Source organism: Mytilus californianus, unplaced genomic scaffold (genome assembly GCF_021869535.1).
Source record: "Mytilus californianus isolate M0D057914Y unplaced genomic scaffold, xbMytCali1.0.p SCAF_5, whole genome shotgun sequence".
Lineage (NCBI taxonomy): Eukaryota > Metazoa > Mollusca > Bivalvia > Mytilida > Mytilidae > Mytilus > Mytilus californianus.
Genome location: NW_026262701.1, coordinates 77,921,856 through 77,949,062, shown reverse-complemented (window position 1 = coordinate 77,949,062; position 27,207 = coordinate 77,921,856). Strand labels below are relative to the sequence as shown.

Here is a 27,207-nt window from a genome sequence, read left to right as displayed (position 1 = left end):
ACACAGAAAATGAAATGAGCTCACTTTTTTAAATGATTCTATTTCACACCTTTCTAATATTTCTACGTTTTTGAAGTTTGTAGTTTATTGCTCATGATATCAGTATTAGCTACAAAGCTAATAAAAACAAACCTGTCGCTTCGGACGCATGAAATGAATAAGGTGTTGTTTCATTTTTGTCATTTATATCTTACATAAATTGTTATTAAGATTTATCCAATACATCGTCTTTTTTAAAATAATGTTTACAAAACAAGGATATGAAAATACATTTCAATATGTAGTTCAAAATAAGCAAACACATTGAATAAAAAATTCAATTCAGATTGTTCTGACTAGTTAGTAGTGATTGCTTTATTTTGTAAATAGACGTTTACTTTCTTCATTCAAAATACGGAACATCATATTTAACACCAATTAGACAATAAATTTATATTTGCTTAAAAACCATTCATGAATATCACACATACATTAACATGCTCCTTCCCGAGCAATCGAAAGATTTTGGTTGTCGCACTGAGCCTTGGCGAGCTCACATCTGTAAAAAAGTAAAAGATACTAAAATCCGGTCTTTAAATAAACGTTAGCCAGTTAATGAATTACGTTGCAGAATAAAATAGGGAAATCATGAAATTGTGTGCATACATAAGGCCTATGTTAATGTGGATAGCGCTACGAGAAAAATGCATACAAAATAAAAGCATCCGATAAACATCATCAGAAATGTCTGTCAATTTTCATAAATTCATTGTGTTGTTGTTTGTTTGTTTATTTACATTATTTTCAAATTGTACTTATTCAGTTTTTTTTTGTCATTTCTTAGCACGAATCAGTAGCTGCACAAACTATTTTTTAGTGGTAATTTTAGGTAGCAACCACTTTATGATTATGTTTCGTTTCGAAAAATCCCCGAGTCCGGTATCGACTTGAAAGTTGTATATTGGCGTGTTTTGTTTTTGCTTTTGTGTTTTATTCTGTATGTTATTAATACATTGTGAAAAGTCAAAAGTGATGTAATTATCAATGCTTTGATGAAAGTTCTTATATCTGATATATCTCTTGTAAGCTACCGTGGGTTTTTGATCAAATATGTTGCTACAGTCGGGGTTATGTTTCAGTATTTTGTTTGTGTTTTTTTATAAACGGAGGAACTTAGTTACCATTTATACAGTGGTAGTTCTCGTGTTTTGGTCGTGATCTAAGCTCATTTTTCCATTTTGTATTTTATGATTGACAACAAAACTTCAATTACTTCAAGCATGTCAAGTATTGGTTATTTTATATTCTCCTTTAGGAGACATTTTCTGAAATCTTCGAAAAGATTTTTGTTCAGTCAATCTTGCTACTGATACTCCTAATAAACACTTCTTGGTTATGAGCTTATTCTATGCAGCTATAACACTGTGTCAGTGGGTTATATATCTGTGTAGAATACCTTTGTTTTTGATATGTTTTTGTTTGTTCCCTTGTTTATTATCGTGTAAAGGAATAGGATTTAATTGTGTGAAAATTCGTAGATGAATACGAAATGTAATCTATTATAAACAGCTCGTGTGTTTCATCTACGGGTCCGGAGTATATCATTCTGCTTTCAGCCGTCGTTACTTAACATGAAATCATTGCCATTTTGTGTTGAAAGTGTTGTGAAATTTTCTCGTGCATTGTTAGATATGATAACAACAGGCTGACATCCAAATAAGTACGCCCAAGTTTTCATTATACAATTTTTTGTTAAAACTTAATTAATTGTTCACTAGAATATATTCATTTGCGTATTATAATCTCTTCAAAATCGCTTGGTTAAATATTGTCTAATGTCCTGTTTGAAGCCTCGAATATTCAATCGAATGTTAAGCATATGGCATATTTTATTTTCTCATCGAACATTTGTAGGTAATAAAAAAGTTTCCTTGTGCTTTTATATTCTCAAAACTTGACGTATCTTTTATATATGATTTTTTGGTTTTTAACGAACTAAATTGGCTCGATTTGACATGTAAAAAAGACAAGAATCATAGTTTCAAATATGCAGAGAAAAAAAAACCATGATTAGAGTTTCATTCTCACCTCGCAAACAAATAAAAACTTGCTATCCAAGGTATGAAATGTAGAGTTCTATACATTGACCATTATTGTCGACAGCTTGAGATAATTATTTCATACGCATTTTCACTAAATAATTTAATATGTTATACTTTACACAATATATTTAAACTATGACAAAAAGTGAAAATTAATAATAATGAAACAAATCAGAAAACTATCCATGCACATCTCACGTTCTATCGTAAAGCTTTTTAACAATACCGAAAATTAATTTCTAATAAACAGGTCTTTAAAATGTAAAGGTATTACTAAACATGTATTTTTTTAATATCATTAAACAGAACTATTCTTACCAAAGTAAACGTTGATATTTTTTAAAGCTATGTGATATGAACATCGTCTTTTTAATTTATTTTTTAGAAATTAATGGCAATACTTGACACAACTTCCATAATGTGTTAGCATTCAACAACACAAAATGCAAAATAAAACAAAAACTTAAAGCATTATAACATTACCTGTTGTAACTTTTGTTATCTGACCCACATACAACTGCCACGTTCGATGGACAAGAAACCAAATCCTTATTTTTGCAAAACGCTGATACCAAAGTGTTCTGTGTTGATACAGGTTCACTTGATGGAACAGTTGTAGATTTTCCACTTGTCACGTTAATTAATGTTGATGATGCTTTGGTCGAGTGTGTAGTAGATTTTACCATTGGTTGTACTGTAGTTTGTGTTGTCAAAGGTTTCAAGGTAACTTGAGTATTAATGGTAGGATGCTCACAGGTACACACTGTTTCTAAATCAATAGAACTGTCTTTACACTTGGCTTGAGTGTATGTGCAACTAGAATGATAGATAAAAGTCGTTTCTCAGAAAAATAATTTAACTGAAACAATAGTTTCAATGTAACTAATGTGTTTCAATATCTTTATAACCATGAAAAGTCATTCAATTTTATTTGGATGACATCATTTACAATAATTTTTAATTGTGGTCGGAAACTCTGAGTGTAGAATTATGTAACCAGGGTCACTAATGAAGCTCATATACTTTGACTGGTTTAATATATCAAAATTACAGATTCTTTATTAAGTTACTAATTATAACGTACACCTTTTAGTTCACAATACTGTGTCGTTTATATATTTTGTAATGTACTTACAAATTTTCGTAAATGTTTCCATTGTTATCTCGATATAGTCTATTTCCGGGTAAAGCCTCTCTCTTACAGTCCACATACATGATTTCTTCACAAATATCATGATGCAAAAGAAATGATTGTATAAACCCAAGTAGTCCTGCACAATAAAAAAAAATATCTTGATAGGTTTTGAAAAAAGAAATATAAGACCTTTTTATGATGATAAGAAAATATCATCAACGCGAAAAGCAAATTAGCGAAATTATGAATTTCGATAGGACAATGAAAGCTAAAAGAGATCGCAAATTTAGAGAACTAAGCAGTAGGCGATTCATATCAGAAAACAGCACCAATTTGACAAATCAAATTTCGGGAAAGACTGCTTGAAAGCATAGCCCATTATCTACATTTTGGCTGTAAATATGCGCATCTTCATGTATATTGCAACTGTCTTATTGCATATTGCTCGTTCAAAACTGTTATGTGCAATACGCCAATATGTAAGAAAACTGCGGTGAAAGGATGGAGTGAATATTTCTACTTTGACAATGGAAAATTAGACCTGTATTATGTTACTTTTGCAATTAAATTCTCCGTTGATGAATTGCAAATTTATTAACATAAACTAAGGCTCCAGTTCCCTCGCGCAGAGTTGACCTTAGATTGATTTAGTTGATCTGTTATGCCCCTCTTGATTGTACAGCTTTTCATCTGTTTAGGAAGTCGCTTCGGACGCAACAACTTTATAAAGTGCAATTTCTTTTTTTTTATAATGTAATAATCTCCAGATAATTTGTTTTGTTCATTAAAATGAACATAACGCCATGTCATTGGCTAATTAAATATCAAAAAGAATCTTGATCACAAAGCACAAAATTTTGATATATTGAAAACAGAATATCTCCGATTATTATTATTATTATTATTATTATTATTATTATTATATCAAATGGTTCTCTTTGCTCCTTAAAGTAAATCATTAGATTTTGCTAGATCTTTTCAAATCAATATCTGCATTTTCTTTAACAATGTTCTTCAAAGCTACACTGTTTGCACAAATTATCAAAAGAACTTCAAATGTATTTGTATGTCCCCTAATGCACGTGCATTCACCTCAACTGGAACCTTATTGCAATTATTCGTATTTGTACATCTCATTAAATTTAAATACACTTACCTAAAGATATAAATGCATGTAGAATCTCCATGATGTTAGTTCGAAAAGTGATAAGATACAAGTAAACAAATTCAGGGTCAACCAGAACATAGCTTTCAATATCAGCATAACAAGAGGGGTTTATGTTTTGATCACGTGATTTGTTTGATATGTTATGTTAAAGACATAAAATGTTTTTCATATATTTGTCTTTTCAAAAACATTTTCAGACGGTTGTTTTGACATTGTTGCGGTTTATTTTAAATCAATTTTAGAAATATACAAACCTTTTGTGAACCTCATTTTTATAAACGTGATATTAAAGTCGTTTGAAAGCTTTAATTTACCGAAATCGTGTATTATAGCTTTGGCAAATTTCTAGTTACCAGATTATATTGAGCTGGTAGGGAATGTCTGCCCTATAATTAATTAATTTTACATGTACAATCCATGTTTAATTTAGAAATAACAAGGTCTAAACGTTTTTATTTTTATTTTAATTTTGTTTCTTTTTCTTTAAGCACGAACTAAGGAGCGGTAAAAGTGTACATTTAACAGTTTTTTTTTCATTTTATTTCAAATCATAAACTATAATAACAATGAATTATGTTGCAGGTTAAGTCATTGTCTGCAATTTGAGTTAGTATAAACAGTCAATTGAGTTATTAGATTCGCCGTTGATTTTTACAGCACCAAATGTATACTTTTGAGTTGTAATTTAAAATTTAGGAATAATTTTTTTAAAGATGTTTCAGAGAAACGTGTCATGCGCCTTGAAATTGGGATCGTACGATCTTATCATACGATCGATTTATTTTATTTTCATTATCAATCCCATTTGACGATGCCAACCACAAAACGTTTTACATATTTGAAAACAAAAAGACATAGTAATGGCATCAGTCGTTCTTTTAACCACAAAAGTGATAACACTTCTCAATTGAAATATATAGGCATCTTATATACTGTGTTAGCTTTACTTTCCGCTATGTAGATGATGTTCTCTCAAAATGATTAAAAATTTGGTGACTATGTTGAACGCATCTATCCCACCGAACTTAATATAAAGGATACAACAGATACAGTTAGGTCTGCCTCATATCTGGACTTCCATCTAGAAATTGATAATGAAGGTGGGTTAAAAACAAAACTGTACGACAAAAGAGATGATTTCAGCTTCCCAATTGTGAAATTTCCATTTATATGTAGCAACATTCCATCAGAGCCTGCATACGGAGTATATGTCTCCCAGTTGATAGGATATTCCAGGGCTTGTGTTTCCTACCATGATTTCCTTAAAAGATGGTTGCTGCTCACAAGGAAGCTATTAAAGCAAGAGATCCAAATGGTGAAGTTGATTGATTGATTATTTGATGTTTAATGCCACTTTCAACACTATTGTTCTATTTCGTGGCGGTAAGTTTTTATTGGTGGAGGAAGCCAACCACCGACCTTCGGTAGGAACACTGACAATCCTAGTCAATTAAGATTGGAGTCGAGCGCACCTGCCACTTGCGGGATTCGAACTCACAATCTCAGTGTTGAAAGGCTAGTGATACAGTAGTACGACTACTTAGACCACTCGGCCACCGACGGATATGTTCCAATTGTGGTAACTACAATCCCGTCTCCTTTTCCCCGAGTGTGACCTGCCGATTTGGACTTGTCACCGGGTTTGTATTTACATGAGCAACACGACTGTTGCCACATGTGGAGCAGGACCTGCATACCCTTCCGGAGCACCTTATATCCCCCCCCCCCCCCCCCCCCCCCGCCCCCGTTTTTGTTGGGCTTCGTGTTGCTCAGTCTTAGTTTTCTATGTTGTATTTTGTGTATTGTTGCTTGTCTGTTTATCTTTTTCTTTTAAATCCATGGCGCTGTCAGTTTATTTTCAACATATCAGTTAAAATGTCCCTTTGGTATCTTTCAACTCCTTTTTTGAACACATGTATTGCAATTTATGGTCAATGATATCAGACTGCAGTTCGATATTCATATCCAAATTCCGAAAAGTGGGGTTAATTTTAACTGTAAATGTGTTCAATAATGCCATTTCATGACCTTGTATGTGTAAATATAAAATAAAATGTCCCTGTGCCGTCAAATTGATTGTATTTATATATTCGAAACATTTGCCTTCAAAACGGTTTGTTGTATTATTCTATATATTGAACAGAGGCAATCCCACATAACCCACATTACTCATGTTGCTAGCTTAGTTGTTCGTAAGGTACTTCTGGGGATTATGATATTTTAGACTTGTGCCATTTCTGCGGGAATCTGTTAGGTTTTAATGTATATATTATCTGATTGGTTGAGTTCTACATTCCTTTACGAATATATCGAACATTGCATTTGTATCTCGTGTTCCACATACTGCGGTTTTAAGTCTGTGCTGTGGTTGTGATTTGTTTGGCGGTACGATATACAGAGAAGCTTCTACGGAGATTCCGAATATTTAAGGACTTTTGGAAGCCTTCAGTGTACTCCTCATCTCATTAATGAGTTCAACTATGCGTATAGCGGTTTCACTAAAACTTTGTACATTAATTCAGTCCTGCGGGCTTTATAACGTGAACAATGAATTCAATATAAATATGAAATGATATTTTTCGCCAGCCAATTTAATTTTCTTTATTATCTATGAAGTAAGATGAAATTACTCCAATGATTCGATATATCAAATTCAAGATTTCAATAATGGTCATTCGTTCAGAATACCATAAAACAGCATACAACTGACTGTTAAGAACAATTATATAATAAACCAAAAACTGAATTTATGACGATAAATATGAGAAAAAGATGAAATGAAATTGTTTTGACAAATATATGGATAGCAAACGGCATTCGTCATTATCAGTTCTTTTTCAAAATGTTTTAAAACAATATGAGTTCTTTATGCGTTTAAAGATAAAGAATATTTGTTATCCGAAAACTTTATAAATTTTTGTACATGTATTTATCATTTAATACTTTTGGTGTTGTTTTACACTTTGTAGACGTATAATTGATTTGTTTTTGTGTACAATATCGTTTTCATAACAATATGACGCTCGCGTTAGAAAGTTTTTAGACCATCATATAGACGTTGTATATATATTTATTTAAATGTGTGTATTCTTTATTGGTAGTTCTTGGCGGCAAAAGGGGAATACTTATATTTTAGAAAAAATTTTTTAACAGTGACAGACTTAATCCAGATTGTTTAGCTTTCTCAGCACTAGTTCGTTTATCACTGTCTTTTGAGTACGGGCATACGGTTGTGACAAGGACTTTAATTTAAAATGGAAAATGTATAATTTATAGGCAATGAAATTTCATAAATACATATCATTGAGGTAAGATTTGACTCTAAAATTCATCTTTCAAGTTGGCATGCATTTACCAGGGACATTAAAACAATTCTTGAATTTTTCTCCAACATAGTTTAAATGTTTAGGAGAAAAGTTTTCAAAACTTGGGAATTTTCTTTAATTATTTTCCTGTGTGCGTTCCCGTGCGACAGTTTTATTCTTTAAAAAAAAAGATATGTTCCCTAGTTCTATGATGAAATAAATATCAATAGTTGCCTCCCGTACACCACAGACTTGACTATTTCAGGACTCAAACCTAGTTTGGAGTAAATTTCAGTAGTCTCCCATTATGAACAGTGAGGGTGGTGGTCCAATTTTTTTGTAAGCTATATTTTCTTCAGATAACAGTTAAACATTTACGCAATTACAAAAATGTTTTTGGCAAAACATTGACTGAACATGCTGAAATAAAGAAAAAAATAAATAAAAATAGTTGATAAGGCTAATGCGTGTGGGTGGGGCTGAGGGTGTTGTTAGCCGGTCTAGGTCCTTTTAAAGTTCATTTGATTCACTCAGTTTTAGTTTGTTACATCATTGGTCTTCATATTTATGAGATTTGAACACCGGCACACTACTGCACCTTTAGTAAGTTAATTATTAATTTCTTGTGTTACAAGCCGGGAAATAATTATGATAAAGCTTAATGGATATCTAAATCCAAATTCTGCTGGAAATGTGTAGGATAACGTGAATTTTATGCCACAGTTGTTTACTGCTGTTTACTAGTTATTCTTTTGGTGTTGTTTTACACAAACTGAGGGAATCGCATGAACTCCAAAAGGACGTATAACGGCTAACATCCCTCCCACACACGCACATACAAATAAATATTTATATATGGAAGACTAAATAATTATACGTCTACCAAACGAATTAAGAAAAAGCAAAATAAATGAGGAAATAACATCAACGAAAACGGGTTTGGTGGCAAAGTTGAGCGGTCCTGCTATGCATGTATCACTGATCAGACGATTAGTCTAGTATCTAAAGATAAAAAAAACGTGAAAACATGTCGCTAGTGAGTTGAGTGACCGATACACCAATTCATGATGGTAACCGTAAATCTTATGCAAATCTGATAACTCTGTTGGAGCATTAAAACACGGTAGTTGCAAAACTAAGGATCAGTAAGGTACATAAACCTTCATCTTTTCATGTAATAAAATTAAGAATGGAAATGGGGAATGTGTCAAAGAGACAACAACCCGACCAAAGAGCAGAAAACAGCCGAAGGCCACCAATGGGTCTAGATCTTCAACACAGCGAGAAATATATTGGCACTTGCGATAAAAAAAAGTTCATAAGCATAGATTGGAGCAACATCCTCTTTTCTTACTTTGATTTACTACTGAAAATTGATATTAATGACTACAACTAAATTACATGTTTCCTAGCACGCAGACTTATGCAAACACTGTGAAACATCGATGTTTAGATGTCATCCCTAGGGCCATTTAATAACAAGGGAGTTCAATATCGTTCAAGACCGAAAGGTTATAAACTTTCTGAAAAAGGACCAAAATATCGTCCACCGTAAAATAAGTTGGAAAGAGTGTCATTAGTCGTTAAAGATGCTCTTTCGTCCGATTGGAAAGATTGGTGTAAACGGGAGAAATCTGACAAAAATTCACTTGATTCCTATTTAAATAAATGTCTGAATGTTGTTGATATTCGCATATCACATTTCGAAAATAATTTAGAAATAAAAATAGAGTAAGTAATACACCTAATTTCTAGGATAAAAAAAAATATTCAAGTACTCGCAAAGCGTTTTGTGTTCGTAACGTCCGACAAAGCAGCCAACAATGTGGCAGTGGTATGACGTAAATACTACACGGAAAGTTCTTAAAAATGAAATTATACATTCATCTACATTCTAGGCCGTGCGCTTTACAGAGAGTCAAATAGTAAATAATCATATCACTACCACAGATCAGCTTAAGACTTCCTCTGAAAATTTGAAAGTTCCTTCTATGTATTGGTTTCCTAAACTACACAAAACCCGTTCAAATTTCGTTTCATCTCAGCTTCGATGAAGTGTTCTACGACTTATCTTTCTGTGGTGTTAACCTTAATTACCATACGTCTATTAAAGAACTATTTATGAATTTTTGTAATAAAGCATATGAAAATAACTCTTTGGATGATTTGAATAAATTACGTGCTTTTGATGTCTGATACAGTTATAATTTTCCGACTATATACATTAAACTACCACACAATCTTATCAAACAGAAGTTCTCTCATTTAATCAAATGCTCCTCTGAAAAATCTGGTTGCAGATTTATTTGCTGCAGTTTATATAAAGCCTTCTTTTGTAATGAAAAAGGGAAATATGCTAGACATACTTACTGGACCTGTGATGAGATGATTAGAGCTTTAAATTTTCTTCTTGACAACATTTATATACGTTTCAGCAAGAATGTTTGTCGACAGATTGAATGCATTCCTATGGGCACCAATTGCATGCTCCCTTTTGTCCGCTAGTTTTCCTGCTTGAATTGTTTAACATTTTTCATGTCGGGGCTTTTTATAGCCGACAATACGGTATGTTTTTTTTCGTATTGTTGAAGGCCGTACGATTGCCTATTATTGTTTCCATTTACTCCATTTGAACTCTGGTGGATAGTTGTCTCATTGGCAATCATATAACATCTTCTTATTTTTATACTATTTATAGTTGTAGGTTTTTCAAATTGAGATGCGGTTTGAATATGCAAAGTTAGAACTATAAATTAGTCATTTCAGACTATTTATAGTCTAGTGATCTATTTATACATAAATGTATACGTAAACTAACTTCATGTGTCACTTTTTCACAAAATTTCAAGGACTACTCATTTTGTATGCTGGACACGTATTCAATACAACAAGTACACTAAGACGAATGGCATTATCACCAGTTTCTTTTGAATTTAGATAAGTAAGTGAAACATAATTCTCTCGTTTAATGTTATTTTTTTTATTAAGTATATGCAAAAGGTTATGACCTCGTGGATAACATTTATGTCAACAATCTCCTTCCCGAACAATCGAAAGATTCGAATTGTTACACTTAACCTTGTTGAACTCGCATCTGTAAAAAAAAATGAAATATAAAAACAATTTATATAGTTACACTTTTGATTAGAATAATTATGTATTAGATATAATGAAATCATGAAAATGATAACAAAATGAACTCATGAAAGTTCTAATTTTGTAAGTATACAGTTAATTTATAATATGGAACTCGTTACGAGAACCTTTTTACAACATACAAGTACCTGATACAAAGTAACAGTTATGGTTGTTACTGTCTTTGTATCATTTATACATTTTAATGCTGTTCTGTTTGCTTAATTACACTTTTTTTTTAAATCGGATCCTAGGTAGTCCTATGTTGTTGTTTTTTTTCACATGGCATGCATATGATTTAAAACAAACTTTTCTTAAATTCCCCTTTGATAAATAAAAAAATTATTAAGGCACTAAGAATTTTTTTCACTCGTTCAGATAAATTTTGTTATTAATTGTGTGCCCCTTTTGGACAAATAGCTAATAACGTTTCTACGTATTGATATACTCCTGGCTTTCAAATGATTAGGTAAGCGCATTCCTGACAAAGGTAAATCCAGAGAAGCGTCCCGAATGCACAAAATTCATAAACTATTGATTTCTTATTTACACAAGTTGAAATGTCCTATAGATTGTTCCATTATGTGGTCATCTAGAGTGTTTTGTCTATTTATTATAATTTCGTAAGTTGAACTTCGCGGTCGTGAGCTCTGGGTAAAAAAATGATAAAAAAAAAAAACAGTTTTTGAATTTCATGCGTCCGAATTGCTTTTTTGGATTTGCCAGGAATGCTCTAAGACGAATATTTGAAACCCAACGATGTATAAGAATCTAAACAGTCGAAGATGCATATTACCAAAAAGGACATAAAATTATAGCGAAATTCATCGAAGGTCAATTTTGCCTTAGGGAGTTAAAAAACTTAGGTTCGTAATAATTTATAAATATATAAACGGATAATCGACCCAGTGCTGTAAATATTTAAAACAACGCATTATAAACTTCATGCGTCCGTAGCCCTTTTCCAGATTTACCTTCATCAGGAACGCTCAAAGACGAACTTTAAAACCTAAGGATGTATAAGAACCGAAATCGTTGACGAACTATATCAACTTTTAAGCCATAATCTTAAAGCACCCACCTAATAAATGGTTATATGATATTTTATTTGAAAGCTTATTATCTATTTTATCTGTTGTACGCAATCGTCAAAAAGTTGTATGGTGTAATGTCCGTTCAGCCATTCTCAAAGGACAAAAAATGAACATTCCTAAATTCTGCAAGAACTCTTAAAAATACCCTTTTCATGTTCTTGTGTGATACTGTTTTTTTTTTAAAACAAAACATTATTTTCTTGTCTTTAAAAGTCATTCAGAAAACAATTATTATATTTAACGTTAATATCATTAAAAAATTGAATAACTATTACTTAACTTATTATTTTTTGTAATTATTTCTTTGCAACATTCAATTAATTGAGGTACTGATATTGATAAGAATTATTGTAAACATGACTAGTATTAACAAGATCAGTTATGTGAAATCAAACGAAACTTTATTAGCACGTTTCTTTGTCATACAGATGATGTATTTTATTCTAGACCAAACAAGCATTATTGTTTAACATCTTATTAAACAGTTGCAAATTAACTGTTGATTATAATGAATAAATGGTTACAACAAGAAAAGCCATACCACTACCGTCGTTTGGTATATCGAGACAAATCAGCGTAAATAAAAAGGTAATATAACGGCGGTCAAGTATTACAATTGTCACGTGAGGGATCTGGTATTAAATTTTAAATTAAATTTAAAAAAAAATCAGCGTTTAAAAATTTGTGGAAAATTGTTTGAATTATTCAGGACGCCAAATGTTCTTGTGGTATTTTTCTCTTATTTCATTATTTTTTGCTTATCGTATACATGGTATACACTAAATGCCATTGTGTGGACTGAGCTGTTCAACAACAACAAACATCCACCAAAAGTTGAAACGGCATCTGTCATTTACAACCTATTAGTGGACAGATTAGCACAATTTTGAGTTAAAATAATTTGCCGTAAAGCATTATGGAAAATATTTGTTTACCAGTAAAGTCGTACGGGAGTAAAACAATAAAATCATTATTTCTTAGTTAAGTTTTTATTTGGTAAGTGATCTATTGCATGTACAATTTCCAGAATAGTGTCCTCTGAGAACATTAAATCACATCTCTATTCTAGTGTTACCATGATTAAGACAATTATATACAATACTGGATCACCTCTGCCACCGATCATTTAGCACATGTTTACAACTTCTCGTCCAATCAAATTGCTTGAATTTGCCTTCTAATTTTCATAGTACATACTTTTTCCGTGTACTTAGTGTTCTATAATAAATGATTCCCATGTCCCAAAACATAAGATTTGGATTGAAAAGCATCTCCGAACGAGGTGCTAAAAGGACAAAAGACAAAATGTGTTAACAAATTCCTTTCCCACATAAAGTGAAACGTCCCGTCATTGCTTTTATTTCTAATCTATATTCTTCAAATTGTAGTTATCACCAACTTTATGTCTTGACAATCAAATTTTACAGTATGACTTTTTTTACGTTGCCTTTTCTCCATATAAGAATAATTCTAAAGTGACAAAATACTAATGGCCCTTAATTTTATTTCGCCTCTGAACCAAAATGTTAAATCACAAACAGACATTTAGTTCTGGTTTCTACCTTTAACTTACGATATCCTTACAGTTAATTTTCTAGTTTCTATCGGTTCTGAATATATCATTTGCAGCTTTTTTTTTTCTTTTTTTTCACACGATCAAGCTATAGGACCCCAGACACATAAAGAAGGCATATCCTTGTTTACCGTGAGACTATTAACTAATTAGTCACGTGTCAATATTTGTTATCAACAAATCAAATATCTGTAAATCTGTAAATACAAAAGCCACATCTATCAATGGGGTGTAACAGGCACAAAATGAAATAAATAAATATCTTGTAATATATTAATCACTAATCACTAATCAGTGTTATCATCTCCTGAGGTGTTAAGACAATAATTCTATAGTCCACTTGTAAATTTATCTTTTGATCTGTTCTTCCATGGTGTATGTACTAAATCAACAATACTTTCATCCCTGACCTGTGATCAAACTGATAACAGTCCTGGGCAATTCTTATCTCTATAGGAACATGTGTTAATCATTTAGAATAGTGTTCTGTTATAAATGATTCCCATGTCCCAATATATAAGATTTGGATTGAAAACATCTCCAAACCTCGTTACTTTGATAAAATATCAAAACACTGCTATAAAAACAGACATTTGATCCTTATCAATAAACGTTTTCGAAAATTATTCGATACCGACACCTACGCCTTAATCATGCAGGTAATCTTTTTAAGAAGGGTCGTCTCAATATGTACAACGACCAAAGGCATTTATATTACATTTTTTTTTAGCTCTTTTGTAATTTTGTAATTTTTTTTATTAGTATTTGCATTTCGTTTTTACTTTTTGCAGCTATTTTTAACTTTTGGCATTTTATTTTTTGTGGAATTTTACACTACAACCATTTTTATTTTATACTTGAGTCACAAAAAACGTCCATTACAAATCCTAAGTCCTGTCGATTTACATTGATTTAATATACTCTTGCTTCATACGAAATAAGATATTTTATTTATGTTCCGAATGCTTTCTAGCAATTCAATTCGCCAATTGTATATTCTACCGCAACACTGTATTCCGTTTGAATGGTTACAAACGGAAACAATTAAAAAAACCAGTTGAAATATCACAAATTCATTACTTAAAATAATCCAAAACTAATGAGAGCATTCTGTGTTTCTAGTTCCGATTCCGAATGAACAATTATATAAATAAATTATATCTGCAACCAAGTTTTACGAGGTCATTCATTCAGTATGTTTCGACATTTTGATACGGTCCCTATATTTTTGTAGTCAGTGTAGGTATCGGTGTCGGTGTAAGTGTCTGTGTAGAGGTACCAGTCTTGTATTACAATTCCAATTTCCGGTGCATGTCAAAACATGGAGGTAAACGAAATAGTCCATTTTTTTCTGAATTTTTTTCTGGACTCAATTTTTTCTGTTTGATTAAAAGTTTATGCTGAATTGAAACATATATATAGATTTTAAAAAAATCTTGCATCTTTTTGGGGATATCAATCCAAGAAAGTGGAAGGATATCATGTTTACTGGAAGTGGTGCGGCCTAGTAAAAACAGCAAACAGAAAGTAGAAAAAAATTGTTTTGACTTCAGGGTTACGTAACTTTTTATTCTTCGTGGCATGACCCACTTTTTTTTCGACCAAATCAAAATTTCACATTAGTACATACATGGTATGAACATGAAATTGTTTTTCTATGTAGCATTTTTTATTTTTTTATTTTCAAAGATCAGCTGTTTTGCATGTAAGCCTATGGAGCAGTCAATTACAAGACTACAACCTAGACGACTTTTCGAAAATGTCTATTACTTACACCAGCAGCTACCATCGTTTCATTCTGGAGTCGAGGGCCAATCTTATATTTTACTATGATACTAGTGAGTAGATTTACAAAACATTAATATACCAATTAAAAGATTACTTGAGTTGTAAATATGTGCTTACTTGGTTAGTCTATGAAAGGTAAGGCAAGCCCCTCGCTCTAAATACCATAGTATATACCTTTTCATAGACTTCCCGATACTTAATACGAGTCATGAATTTGTTGAATCGTTGGGTCTGTAAATTCCATATGCGCTCACTTTCGACACATATTGAATTTGACCCCGTATTTATCCTATTAGGTCACTAAGCACAATTTAATTACCCCGTTTATATCGTTTTATGTCACCAACACAATTTACTGTATTAGATCACTAGCACACTGTGTACTTAATATTGTTAACGTTATTGACCTCTGGTGGATAGTTGGCAAATATAGCACATATCCTTATTTTTAATTTAACAGGTTAACAGTATAATTACCGTAACACACAAAGACAGTATAAAACGCAGACCATTGTAAATTTACTTATTTTCATAATTTAAAAATATGTATTCGTTACTTTGTTTTATTATTTAGTAGATATTTTTCGTATATACTTAGTCAAAGATGTTAACTATCTATATTATTACGCTGCAATATATATTTGTGTTAACAAATAACTGTTAAGGAATTAATAAAAATATTATGATTTTTTTACCTGTTATTGTACGTTGTGTTATCAGATCCACACATAGGATCCGGGTCTTTTGAACAAGTAATATCCTTATTTTCGCAAAATAAAGAAATTAGCGCATCCTGTGTTGTTACATTTTGAGTTGGTAGAGCCATTGTTGGTTTTACTGTTGGTGATACTTTAGGTTGCGTAGAAAAATTAGCTGTAGCCAAAGTTGTAATAAACTCTTGCGTTGGAGTCAAGGTTGACGACGTTGTCGGTAAATCAGGAGTAACTGACGTTGTCGGTAAATCAGGAGTAACTGACGTTGTCGGTAAATCAGAAGTAACTGACGTTGTCGGTAAATCAGGAGTAACTGGAGTATGAATCATAGGATGAACACAAGTACATATTGATTCTAGATCAATAGAACTGTCTCTACACTTTGCCTGACTGTATGAACAACTAAAGTAATAAACAATTCTCATTAGTAAGATAACATGTATTTACATAATATCCGTGCTACTGACTTATTATTTAACGATATTAAACACCGTGCTTATGGATATATCTTCATTTCTGGTTAATTGACTTCAAGATTGTAAAGATTTTCTTATATATTGACTATGCTTTTGCATCTTTATAACCTTGAATCAGACATAAAGCTTACAAACTTAAAGCCCAATACACATTGGGATTAAGTATTTTTTCAAGCTTATTAATGCAAGCAACTTTACTAGAAATGAAAACAATAATACTCATTTAGGCGTGTCTAAAATGCTTAATTCACTTTCTTGTTGAACGCCAAAACACAAAAAAGTGAAGAGATTTATGACACTTTTCCTGAGGAGTTGGGACCTTATCTTTAAATTTATAGTTTATCAATGGATAATTTAAGAAACGAATACTATGATTATTCTTAGTACCGTAATCCTGACTACAGAGCTAGATATACACCAAGTACTGACAGTCCACCAGCAGCCGCGTCGGTCCAGTGATACAAAAATGAAAATAACACTTTCTAAATTTCATGCATCCGAAGCAAGTTTCTGGAAGAATCTTCAGTAGGAATTCTTAAACTCAAAATGATGAACGTCAATGTTTTATAATTACTCGAATATTTGACCAAGCAATAGTCAAATCCACCTAAGGTAAACTTTGTTTGATGGAGTTGGAATAGTTCGTTATTATGTTTTACTATTACACCACTGTCCCAGGTTAGGGGAGGGGGGTTCAGTGCTCACAAACATATTTAGCCCCCCCCCCCCCCCCCCCCCCTCCTTACATTCAGGAGACTGTGGTTCAGGGATTGTCGTTAGTTTATTGCTTGTCATATTTGTTTTTCGTAAATTGTTTTGTTATAAATTAGGCCGTTAGTTTTCTCAATTGAATTGTTTCATATTTCATGTCGGAGCCTTTATTAGCCGACTATACGGTATGGGTTTTCTCATTGTTGAAGGGCGTACGGTTGTCTATAATTGCTTACCTCCACTTCATTTGAACTTTGGTGGATAGTTGTCTCATTGGCAATCATACCACATCTACTTATTTTCATATTGGAACCTTATTTTCTTAATTATTTCTAATTCATCGATGGAGAATAGAAGAAAGGTATGTTATGTTATAATTAATTTTAGTACCAAAGCACTGAATACTGAGCTGATGATAACGTGGGGGACTAGCCTTTTACCAATGCGGAATCTACTCTCAGTGCTAGAAAATGAAAATGGCACTTCATAAATTTGATGTGTCCGAAGCGTCTTTTATTTCTTGATCTTTATCACGAACACTTAAAGTTTTATATTGATAAATAGTATTTAAATATTCTGTCATTTTTAATATTGTTTTGTACTTACAAATTGTCGTAGATAGTTCCATTGTTATCTCGATATAGTTTATTTCCTGGTAAGGCCTCAGTCTTACAGTCCACAAACATAATCTCATCACAAATATCACGATGCAACAGAAATGATTGTATAAACCCAAGTAGTCCTCCTGCACAATTACAAAAATTATTGGGGTAAAAGAAATGCATAAAAGCCTTATTTTAATATGAGAAAAAATCGCTTAATCGATTTTTTCTAAAGCAAAATTTAGTGTTTCTACATGATAATATAGACGGAAATAAAAAAATATGTCTGAGAATGAAGAAGTGAACGTTTCATGTTTTATAAAAAAATTTGTTAGTGGAAAAATCAGTCAAAAGTCCAATTTATTTGTGAAACTTTCAGTTCAATTTAGATATTAAAATAATTTCATTTGTCGGGTGATAGGTACATTTTTGAATTTCTATATTATTTAATGAAACATAACAAATCAAATTTAAAAAAAGGATGAAAGTCTAGCACCTTCCGGTTTGTATGTATATGAAATTTTCAATTTGTTTTCTTTGCAACCAATTAAAATGGTTCTAAATAGATGTACATGCCCTACAGTTACAACTGTTAGATTGACATTGTCGATGTCATTTTCAATGATAATTTTAGGAATATTAGTATATAAACCACATTTAAGTAAAGCATAAGAGATTATGTTTTGTTTGTATTTTAATGGTACCTAGGAAAAAAGAAATTTGTTTACAAATCATTTATATCCAAATTAGTTGTGTTTCCTTTTTTGGGATTTAAGTTTTTAACATATTTCAATTTGTACTTATTTGAACTTTTAAATATGTACTTACTGGCACTTTTAAATCAGTACTTATTTGCACTGTCAGTATTAAGCAAATTGTGGCAGTTGTAAAAATAGTGGCGAAAAATTACCTCCCCCTGCAAGCAATGAGAACATTTACTCTACAAGGTTTTGCACGTTCTCCGCGAGGACGCTACTGATTATAAGTTCACAGGAAAACGTTCTGGTAATTAGCCATCGATGGGAACAGTAGGTTATGGGAGTTTTGTTTGAAAATGATTTGAAATGTTGCTTAAGAAATAAATTGTTCAAGTAGAAACCTCATTTTTGTTGGCGTCTTTGTTTAATTTGTATATTTGTTTGAATTCTTCAGTCTGTTGTGATGTATGTTTACACAGTTCTGGCTGCTGGATCCCAATTATTGTCACATTAACCTAGTATGTCTGTTTGGGTTGATCACCCAATTTTGTCAATATAACGGAACTATAAACAACTGTCATACAAATGAGCGATTAAGCTAGCTATAAAACCATGTTTAACCCACCGTTTTCTTCGGAAAACGCCCGTACCAAGTCATGAATATGGCAGTGGTTTTTATCTTGTTCCGTCGATTGATAACGTTTGATTTTTATGGACTTCCCCTTTATGAATTTACCTTAGAGTTCGGTATTTTTGTTATACTTTTTTTATTTAATCCATGGCTGTATACATTACTGGAAAATGCCAATTCATCGTAGATATAAGCAAATAGTCCAGATAGATTTAGGAAAAAAATAGCTACGAATGATATGCAGCTAAGATCAACACTTTTGAATTTAAGTCACTAGGCAAATTAACGGACCTTATTCTGATATAAACATGTAATGCAATTATATCGCAAATACTGCGCGTGCAAGCAAAAAATCGAGAAAAACTGTTCTTAAAATTCTTTGAAAAATATTAAAATCTTTTATTCTTGAGAATTTCTTATCCTTTAATTTTTAACCTGAAAAGACATAACTTTTAAACCACCATATTTAAACAAACACGATATTTCAAATTGAAAGTTCCTGCTACAATGGGTGATCGAAAACTTAGTTGTGGAATTTAGGAAGATTTCTCAACAGTTTACCATGCAAATCCATGGTAAAACACTCGGACAACTTGTATAAAGAAAGAGCTTTAGTTTTGTGTCTACAGGATCTTTTTCTGGATTAAATCTTGGATTTCGTAACCACAAATTACTTAAAATCTTCACTTAATTTTATCCTAGTTAAAAAGATTTGGCCTTGAAAATTTGGTAAACGGGATATCACATCCTATTTTTTATAGTGATGTTGTTTGTAGATTTCGAAAATTAAGATACGATCAATAAAAACTCATTGGTCGTTTAATCAACTTATACTTTAAAGTAATCAATTAACTGTGGAGGTAATAATATTCTGGAATATTGTCTTTATTATAGAGATTTAATTGATTTAATAGTAGATAGTTTAATACACAACAAAACATGTGTTTGCGACCCAGATATTCCCAGATGGTCCCTCCCACATCCTGTCGATACTCATATTTTGGCATTGATCATGCTTCATTTCAACCTCTTAACTAAAACTGATCAATATTTGTCTGGGAAGACATGGGTTTTTCCTAAGTTGCAATTGTGGTTTTAACTAGGTTCTTTAGTTGTTTTTTTACAGTTTATTCTCATCCTGTACGGGCTATTACACCTCTGTTCCAGGTTTGGCTTGGGTTGACCGCTTTCAAATATGGTTTTGCAGTGGATTCTTAATCTCCTTATTTCTATATTCAAACATTGAAATATGTCCTCAGGGTCTCAAATCGGTGTCAGTATGATAATTATTTATATATCTTATCCGTCACTGATAAATTGTATAATTAAAACAGGTTATAACAAACTAGCAAGTGAAACTGGATAGTGGTAAGGCCTTTTTATAATTTATGCTTAAACCTAGATCTAAGCAATAATGTCATTATATTTTACGCGACTTTCATGCAAGTGAGAGGTTCAGCTAGCTATAAAACCAGGTTTAATCAACCATTTTCTACATAAGGAAATGCCTGTACCAAGTCAGGAATATGACACTTGTTTTCCATTCGTTTGGTGTGTTTGAGCTTTTGATTTTTCCATTTGTTAAGGGACTTTCCGTTTTGAATTTCCTTGGAGTTCTGTATTTTAGTTGTTTTACTTTTCTAATGGTATAGAAACACTAATTCTGCACGGTCAGAATGAACATACAAGAAAGTAGTATATATTTTAAACGAAATAGTTCCTACGCATAGCTGTAACTTTGTTAATAAGTAAAATAGTTAGGTAATTTTGGTATCAAATGAAAGCTTAGGGACTTGGAATTATTGTAGAACCTTCGAGGAAGTTACTTTTGAATAATAAAACAAATATATGAAATTTGAAACGGAGAGTATATTTGCCCTGTTGCTCAGATAAACAGTACCTCCCTTGTACTACCAAATATCCGGGAACCAGTGCGCTTAAATATGCAATTCAAGCTATGTAGAACTTTTTAGAACAAGTCAGGATAAGGTATAGATTTGACATGAAATGACTGTCGCTTTATTTGAACTTAAGACAAAATAGCTATAGATGCTTGAAATTGCAGAACTTAACATAGAAAGCAATGGGCTATGAGTTAATGGATTTATTCCTAATATACATATTTTCAGAAGCTAGACTACTGTATTTAAACCCTTTATAACGACAAAGAACAAACGTGTTAAAATTTCTTTAACCTTAGGAATACCTGTAAATTCACCAGGTTGACCAATTCACAGGTTGGTCTTTCTGGTTAGATAATAGACATGCACTGATATTATATGTGTATATCTTCCGTCTTGTCTGTTGCATGTTGTTATCTATCATGGTGTAGTATGTACCAGAAATTCTTTGTAACATAGTCTTTAAAATGTTTTTAGTGAATAAATTGTTCATGCATGCATTTTAATTAATCTAAGTACTAACCTAAATATATCAATATGTGTAGAATCTCCATGATACTATTTGAAACCAGATAAGATAAAAAAAATAATAAGTTAAAGGTCAACATGATAAAATTTCCAATATAAACAGAAGAGAGGAGTTTCTATTTTTAACCTGTAATTTATTTCATGGTTTCTTTGGAGGACACGAAATGTGTTTGTCATTTCTGCCTTTATATAAACATTTAATATGCCATTTGCTTTGGTGTTTTTTAAAAAAATAGTGATTTCAGCTTTACATCTTATGCACACGAATTTTCCTAACCGTTACATTTTTAACCGTCCTACTGCATGTACTGATACTTTCAAATGACAAAGATTGTGCAGTTTAGCATTATAAAGAATATGGTATAAATAAACTTATCATAGAGACCAGGATCCTGGACAAAATTATGATCAAAGGAAAAACGATAACTAGCCACAATAGCTCACCAAGCTTTATTTAAGAAAGCTAAATAAAGGTCAACATAAATATATTTGTACATACAACTAAAAGGAAAGTCCAACTTCCCCTGAATTTATTTCAGATATTTTCAAGACGTTATTAGATTTAAGAGGGGCTGACAGTAAGGATTGAGAATTTCATGGAAAGTAATTTTTTAGATTTTCCTAAAAACCTGTGTATATCATGTGTTTGAGTAAAGAAACAATTCTCTGTGTTTGAAAATTAAAAAAAAAAATTATTTTATAAAAAAATACATTATCATTGTTGCCATGGAAATCACTTTTTTTTACAACTTTCCATGCTTTTACGGTGAAATGCTCAATGGTTATTGTCATCCTCTCTTAAATTCTTTTATTAGGATTCACAGAATTACAGTTATGTGTATTATTTTGACGTACTAACAAAATGCAGGCGTCGACCAAATTATAAGTACCTAGAGAAAACTCAAAGCGACAATTCTTATTAATTTTGACAATTATTAAGAATTTATCAAATAGAAATGTATGAGCAGGACATGAAAACTACTTAATAAGAGCAAATTTGTATTGGATGTAAAGCTATGTCTTTTATTTCAGATGCAATTAATACTATTTGGTTTGAGATATTCTTTGAATCAAAATTTTACAAAAAGCATGTACAATTAGCAACACGCTTTGAATTTTATTAAACGGTAATGTGTAGCTCTGAAACATTTTGAGTTAATTGATACATTGCATATGCAATGAATTTAAGAATATTATTGAAATGTTTAATACTTGATTTAAATTTTTTTGAACATCTCTCTTATTTTGATTTGATGGGTAAATCATATAAGGGGAAACTGGCCGTGCATTCCGGTTTGAATCTAGATTCAAGCACGTGTAATCATTTTGTAAGGTTTCTGTGAATATCTATTTCATAAACACGTTTTGTGCGAACTGCAGATATCTTTGAGATGTGTGTTAGATTGGCATTACAATGTTTTGTTTTAAAATGCATAGCTGCGTAGAATCTCATTCATTTATGCCGTTTCAAATTAAATTCGACACTCATTCGCCTTGTTTACTCTGCGCTACTTAATTTAATATAGGTGATAAGATACATTAATACTCTAAATACAAAATTTGGAATATATTTCAGCAAGACATTTAAGTATGAACGACGCAAAATGTTTAGAAAACTAATTGCCCAAATTTCATTTTCAGCATTAAAAATCAAACCAGGCAAACAAATAAAATCAAATTTATCGAAAAACCTGAAATTGATCAAATATATTTATATACACGTAATGCATGTAACTCAATAAGTTGACTTCATAAGCTGTGAAGTAAAAGTTTCAAGTATAACATAAGTTTTGAACTATAGCAATAGCAATAAAGATGACCATAACCTTGTAATCAGTTATAACCTTGAACCGATATGAATAAATGACCTTGTAAGCAATGAAATGAATACAAATAAGTACAAGTTTTAAAAGTAGATTAATAATTTGAATTTAAACTAAAGAAGAAAAGACAACACTTACGGTTTAAGTATAAAGCAAATTTTAACTTATGTTTAGAAATAGCATATTATTCCATGAGGGAACATTGTTTTGTGTTAAAAATCAAAAATAGGAATCCGAGAGACTGACAGGAAACGTTTACCACCTGTGATTCATACAGTTGTCAGTTTATTTTCGACTTATGAGTTTAAATGTCCCTTTGGTATATCTCGCCCATCTCTCATACAGATATCTGATGTTCAGTAGTTGTCGTTTGTTGATGTGGTTCATAAGTGTTTCTCGTTTCTCGTTTTTTAAATAGATTAGACCGTTGGTTTTCCCGTTTGAATGGTTTTACACTAGTAATTTTGGGGGCCCTTTATAGCTTACTGTTCGGTGTGAGCCAAGGCTCCGTGTTGAAGACCGTACTGTGACCTATAAAGGTTTACTTTTATAAATTTTGACTTGGATGGAGAGTTGTCTCATTGGCACTCATACCACATCTTCTTATATCTATGTATTTTAATTCAAGATTCGTTCGTGGATCGTAGATCGAGGAAAGTCATACCATAAATTAGTTTTAATTTAAAAAACATAACGTATGATTTTGCCTGAATAAAACAAACTTATGAAGACTGTCTTTGATTCCTTCAGAGAGAACGAAAATATACCATCCATTGACTAATTGGTGGAATTCAGAGATACATGTTTTAATATAGGTTTATTACAAAACTTATAATATAACCCTCCCTTAGCACTTGAGATCACCCCGGTTTTTTTATGGGTCCGTGTTGCTCAATCTTTAGTTTTCTTTGTTGTGTTTTGTGTACTGTTTATTTGTTCGTCGTTTTCGTTTTTTGCCATGGCATTGTCAGTTTGTTTTCGTCTTATGAGTTTGTATATCCCTTTGGTATCTTTCGCCTCTCTTATAAAGCTATATGTTGACCTCCAGTTGTCTGTTTCGTTAACTTGTATTTTTAAAATGGTACTCTACCATGTTACATGTATTTGCCATCATGTTTCTGTAGGTAGCATTGAAGTACATTTTGAGAAATATTACATCAATGATATGTTGACAAATCTAAGAATGCTCAAATTGACAAAATATTATAGATGTAACTACCACACATAAAGGATATGTATACAAACAACTACACCATATGTGCGATGGCTATAAAAGAATCTAATATTTTTGGCAAACATTTAATGAAAATTTGATTTAGATTTAAAGACAATAAATCATTTAAATGAATAAGTATCCACTATACAATCTAAATAGAGTTTGGCAAGAATACTGTTGATTTGGCACATCGCATAAAACAAATTTCAAAATTTTGTTTTGGTCAAATTATACAAATCCGTCGTCCATTTGTGGTTGCAAGGGAAACGACTCTGTCCGACCTCTTTTATATTGCTTGTCGTGTGTCTGTTCAGCTCTTCTTTTCCCGTTGTTGTTCATATGATCAACTTTATCAGATATACAAGGGAATGTGATATCTCCTGCTACAGGAATAAATCCTCGACTACTTGTTGAACAGTCATAATAACCATAAGATCCACAATCAAACCCTTGAGGGCGAACTGTAGCAAACTGTCCATAAAAATTCTGGTCTTGTCTACAAGCAACGTATAATTTGAAATATTAGTGCTTCTAAAATCATGAAGGATGAGTTGGCATTCAAGTAATAAGTGTTATCTTGTGAAGTAAGATCTTAATTTTAACTTGTTAATTACTAATTTTTGTAGCTCCTATTTGAATTAATACCTCGTATTATAAGATAAAATGGAAAACTTTTTTCATTTCTGTGATAAAAGACCATGATAAAGCACAATTGAAGATTAAGCAACGTATTTTATGACTGCGTATTATTCAGTATTAAAGGATATCCTGTCTAGATAAAGTGGGAAAATAAAAAACTATATAAAATTATTAACAATGATATCTTACTGTCTTGAAATTGCCGTGAACTCTTGTTGGTTTCCAGCATATACTTGTGTAGGCCAGTCGCACATTGGCCCAGGTAGTCTGTTCATGTCTGACGTCACAATACTAGCAGGAATGGATGATGAACACGGGTGATATATTGATGTTGGCATCTAAAATATAAATAGAAATTTGCATAATTATGTACAGAGTACTTGTAACAAAGTAATTTGTTCTTCTTTGGAGTCGCTAGCAGACAAAATCTCTGAAGTTTACAAGTAAAACGATATCAAAACGCGTATGGTTTAAAAGTCAAATTAGTATATTTTACTACCGAACATTTTCTTGTTACATCAGATTACGCTTGAGGAAAAAAATAATAAGTCACTCGCTTGTTTTGTGTACCAAATTTCTAAAGAACGAACAATGAAATATTTCATCATCAACATTTCATTAGAAAATCATTAATATCAGAAACATTTTAGTGCATTATAAAACTACTTATAAGACAGTCAATTTGCGTAACTGTTAATGTTATATTAGTTAATTTAAACTAATCTCCGCTTACACCATATCTATATAACCTTAAAATATTATTTTGATGTTTGACTTCGCTCTTACCTGAATAAATTAAATAACAAAGAATAGTCCCGGGAAACAAATGAAGTTTTTTTTTGATTCACACTTTATTTACTTCGCTTTTACCTGAAGAAATTAAATAACAAAGAATAGTCCCTGGAAACCAAAAAAAAACAAAAGAAGTTACCTTCGGAATTGCCAAATAAAATAATTGTTCTTTTAACATGAAAGACAAAAAAAATGATGTGCACATCGCTAAAAAATATCGAAAACATATTTGTATGCAGAAAAACTAAAATATCAGCATTTTAAATGGACTGAGGTAAATACAATTCAGAAATTTCCACGATAAATATCCCTTTGTTTGCATTCATCAATACCTGCTGTGGTCGGCTTCCAACATTAAAACATGAATTGTCTTGTTGAGATGACGCATGTGGAACAATAGCACAAACTGTTCCTATGTGAGACCTGTAGGTATTGAAAAATATTTTGAATGGTAATTACATATATAAAAAAAAAGCACATGTGCTATTTTTAATATATACAAATATTTGTAAATGGGTAGATAACCATTGATACAGTGAACCTTTTAAAGTATGCACAAATTAACTTTTCTGAAAAAGCATCTCCTATATTCAACAGTAAAGTTTGTGTTGCTCAATCTTTCTTTCGAGGTGTTTATTGGCTGGCGAGTGATTTTGTGTACGTCTATATTTATTTACCTTTCTCTAATTGCGTTTTAAATTCAACGTGTCTTAACGTCCTTTGTTATCTTTTTATCTTTTCTATCAAGAAAAGCAGTTTATAGAGTAAATTATACCATTGCACTCATATGTTTTGCTGCAAGTGGTGTCTTGCTAGATAAGAGAAAGTATGATAAGGCAATTGTTTGGCCCCTTGAATTCGAAAATTAAAAAAATATTACAAATCTTCCAAATAACATCCTTCAGATGGTCATTAGACATAAGTCTGTCTGACATCAGTAATTTTTTTCAATTTTGATAAACATATTTCTATTAGGGCTTCAAACTTCTAACATTAAGCGCTAAACAGTAAAAACTGTCTAAGTTTAATTTTTAGATTGTGTCTTCAAACTCTAGATATGAAGTGCGGCTTTACACAGAAAGTTACTTCAGCTTCAAAGTGTATTTAACAAAGATTTTAATATCTGTAAAATATATTTTTGGTATTGCTGTTGCTCATATATGTTTTGAACCAAAACTATGGGTAAAATAATCATTTT

The 27,207-nt window shown here is 31.6% G+C and overlaps 1 protein-coding gene and 1 long non-coding RNA gene across 2 annotated transcripts; both read right to left on the bottom strand.

The window, feature by feature from the left end:
* Window positions 1-326: 326 nt before the first annotated feature.
* LOC127701520 (uncharacterized) lies at window positions 327-4,442 on the bottom strand. The gene is made up of 4 exons (XM_052205418.1): window positions 4,373-4,442; window positions 3,217-3,352; window positions 2,565-2,897; window positions 327-538 (listed from the first exon to the last, which is right to left on the bottom strand). The coding sequence occupies exons 1-4, from the start codon at window positions 4,401-4,403 to the stop codon at window positions 472-474; spliced, it is 567 nt and encodes a 188-aa protein (XP_052061378.1). The 5' UTR covers window positions 4,404-4,442; the 3' UTR covers window positions 327-471.
* A 6,203-nt stretch (window positions 4,443-10,645) lies between these two features.
* LOC127701531 (uncharacterized) lies at window positions 10,646-16,443 on the bottom strand. Its single transcript, XR_007982094.1, has 2 exons — window positions 15,975-16,443; window positions 10,646-10,783 (listed from the first exon to the last, which is right to left on the bottom strand). It is a non-coding gene; the product is annotated as an uncharacterized LOC127701531 (long non-coding RNA).
* Between the last annotated feature and the right edge of the window lie 10,764 nt (window positions 16,444-27,207).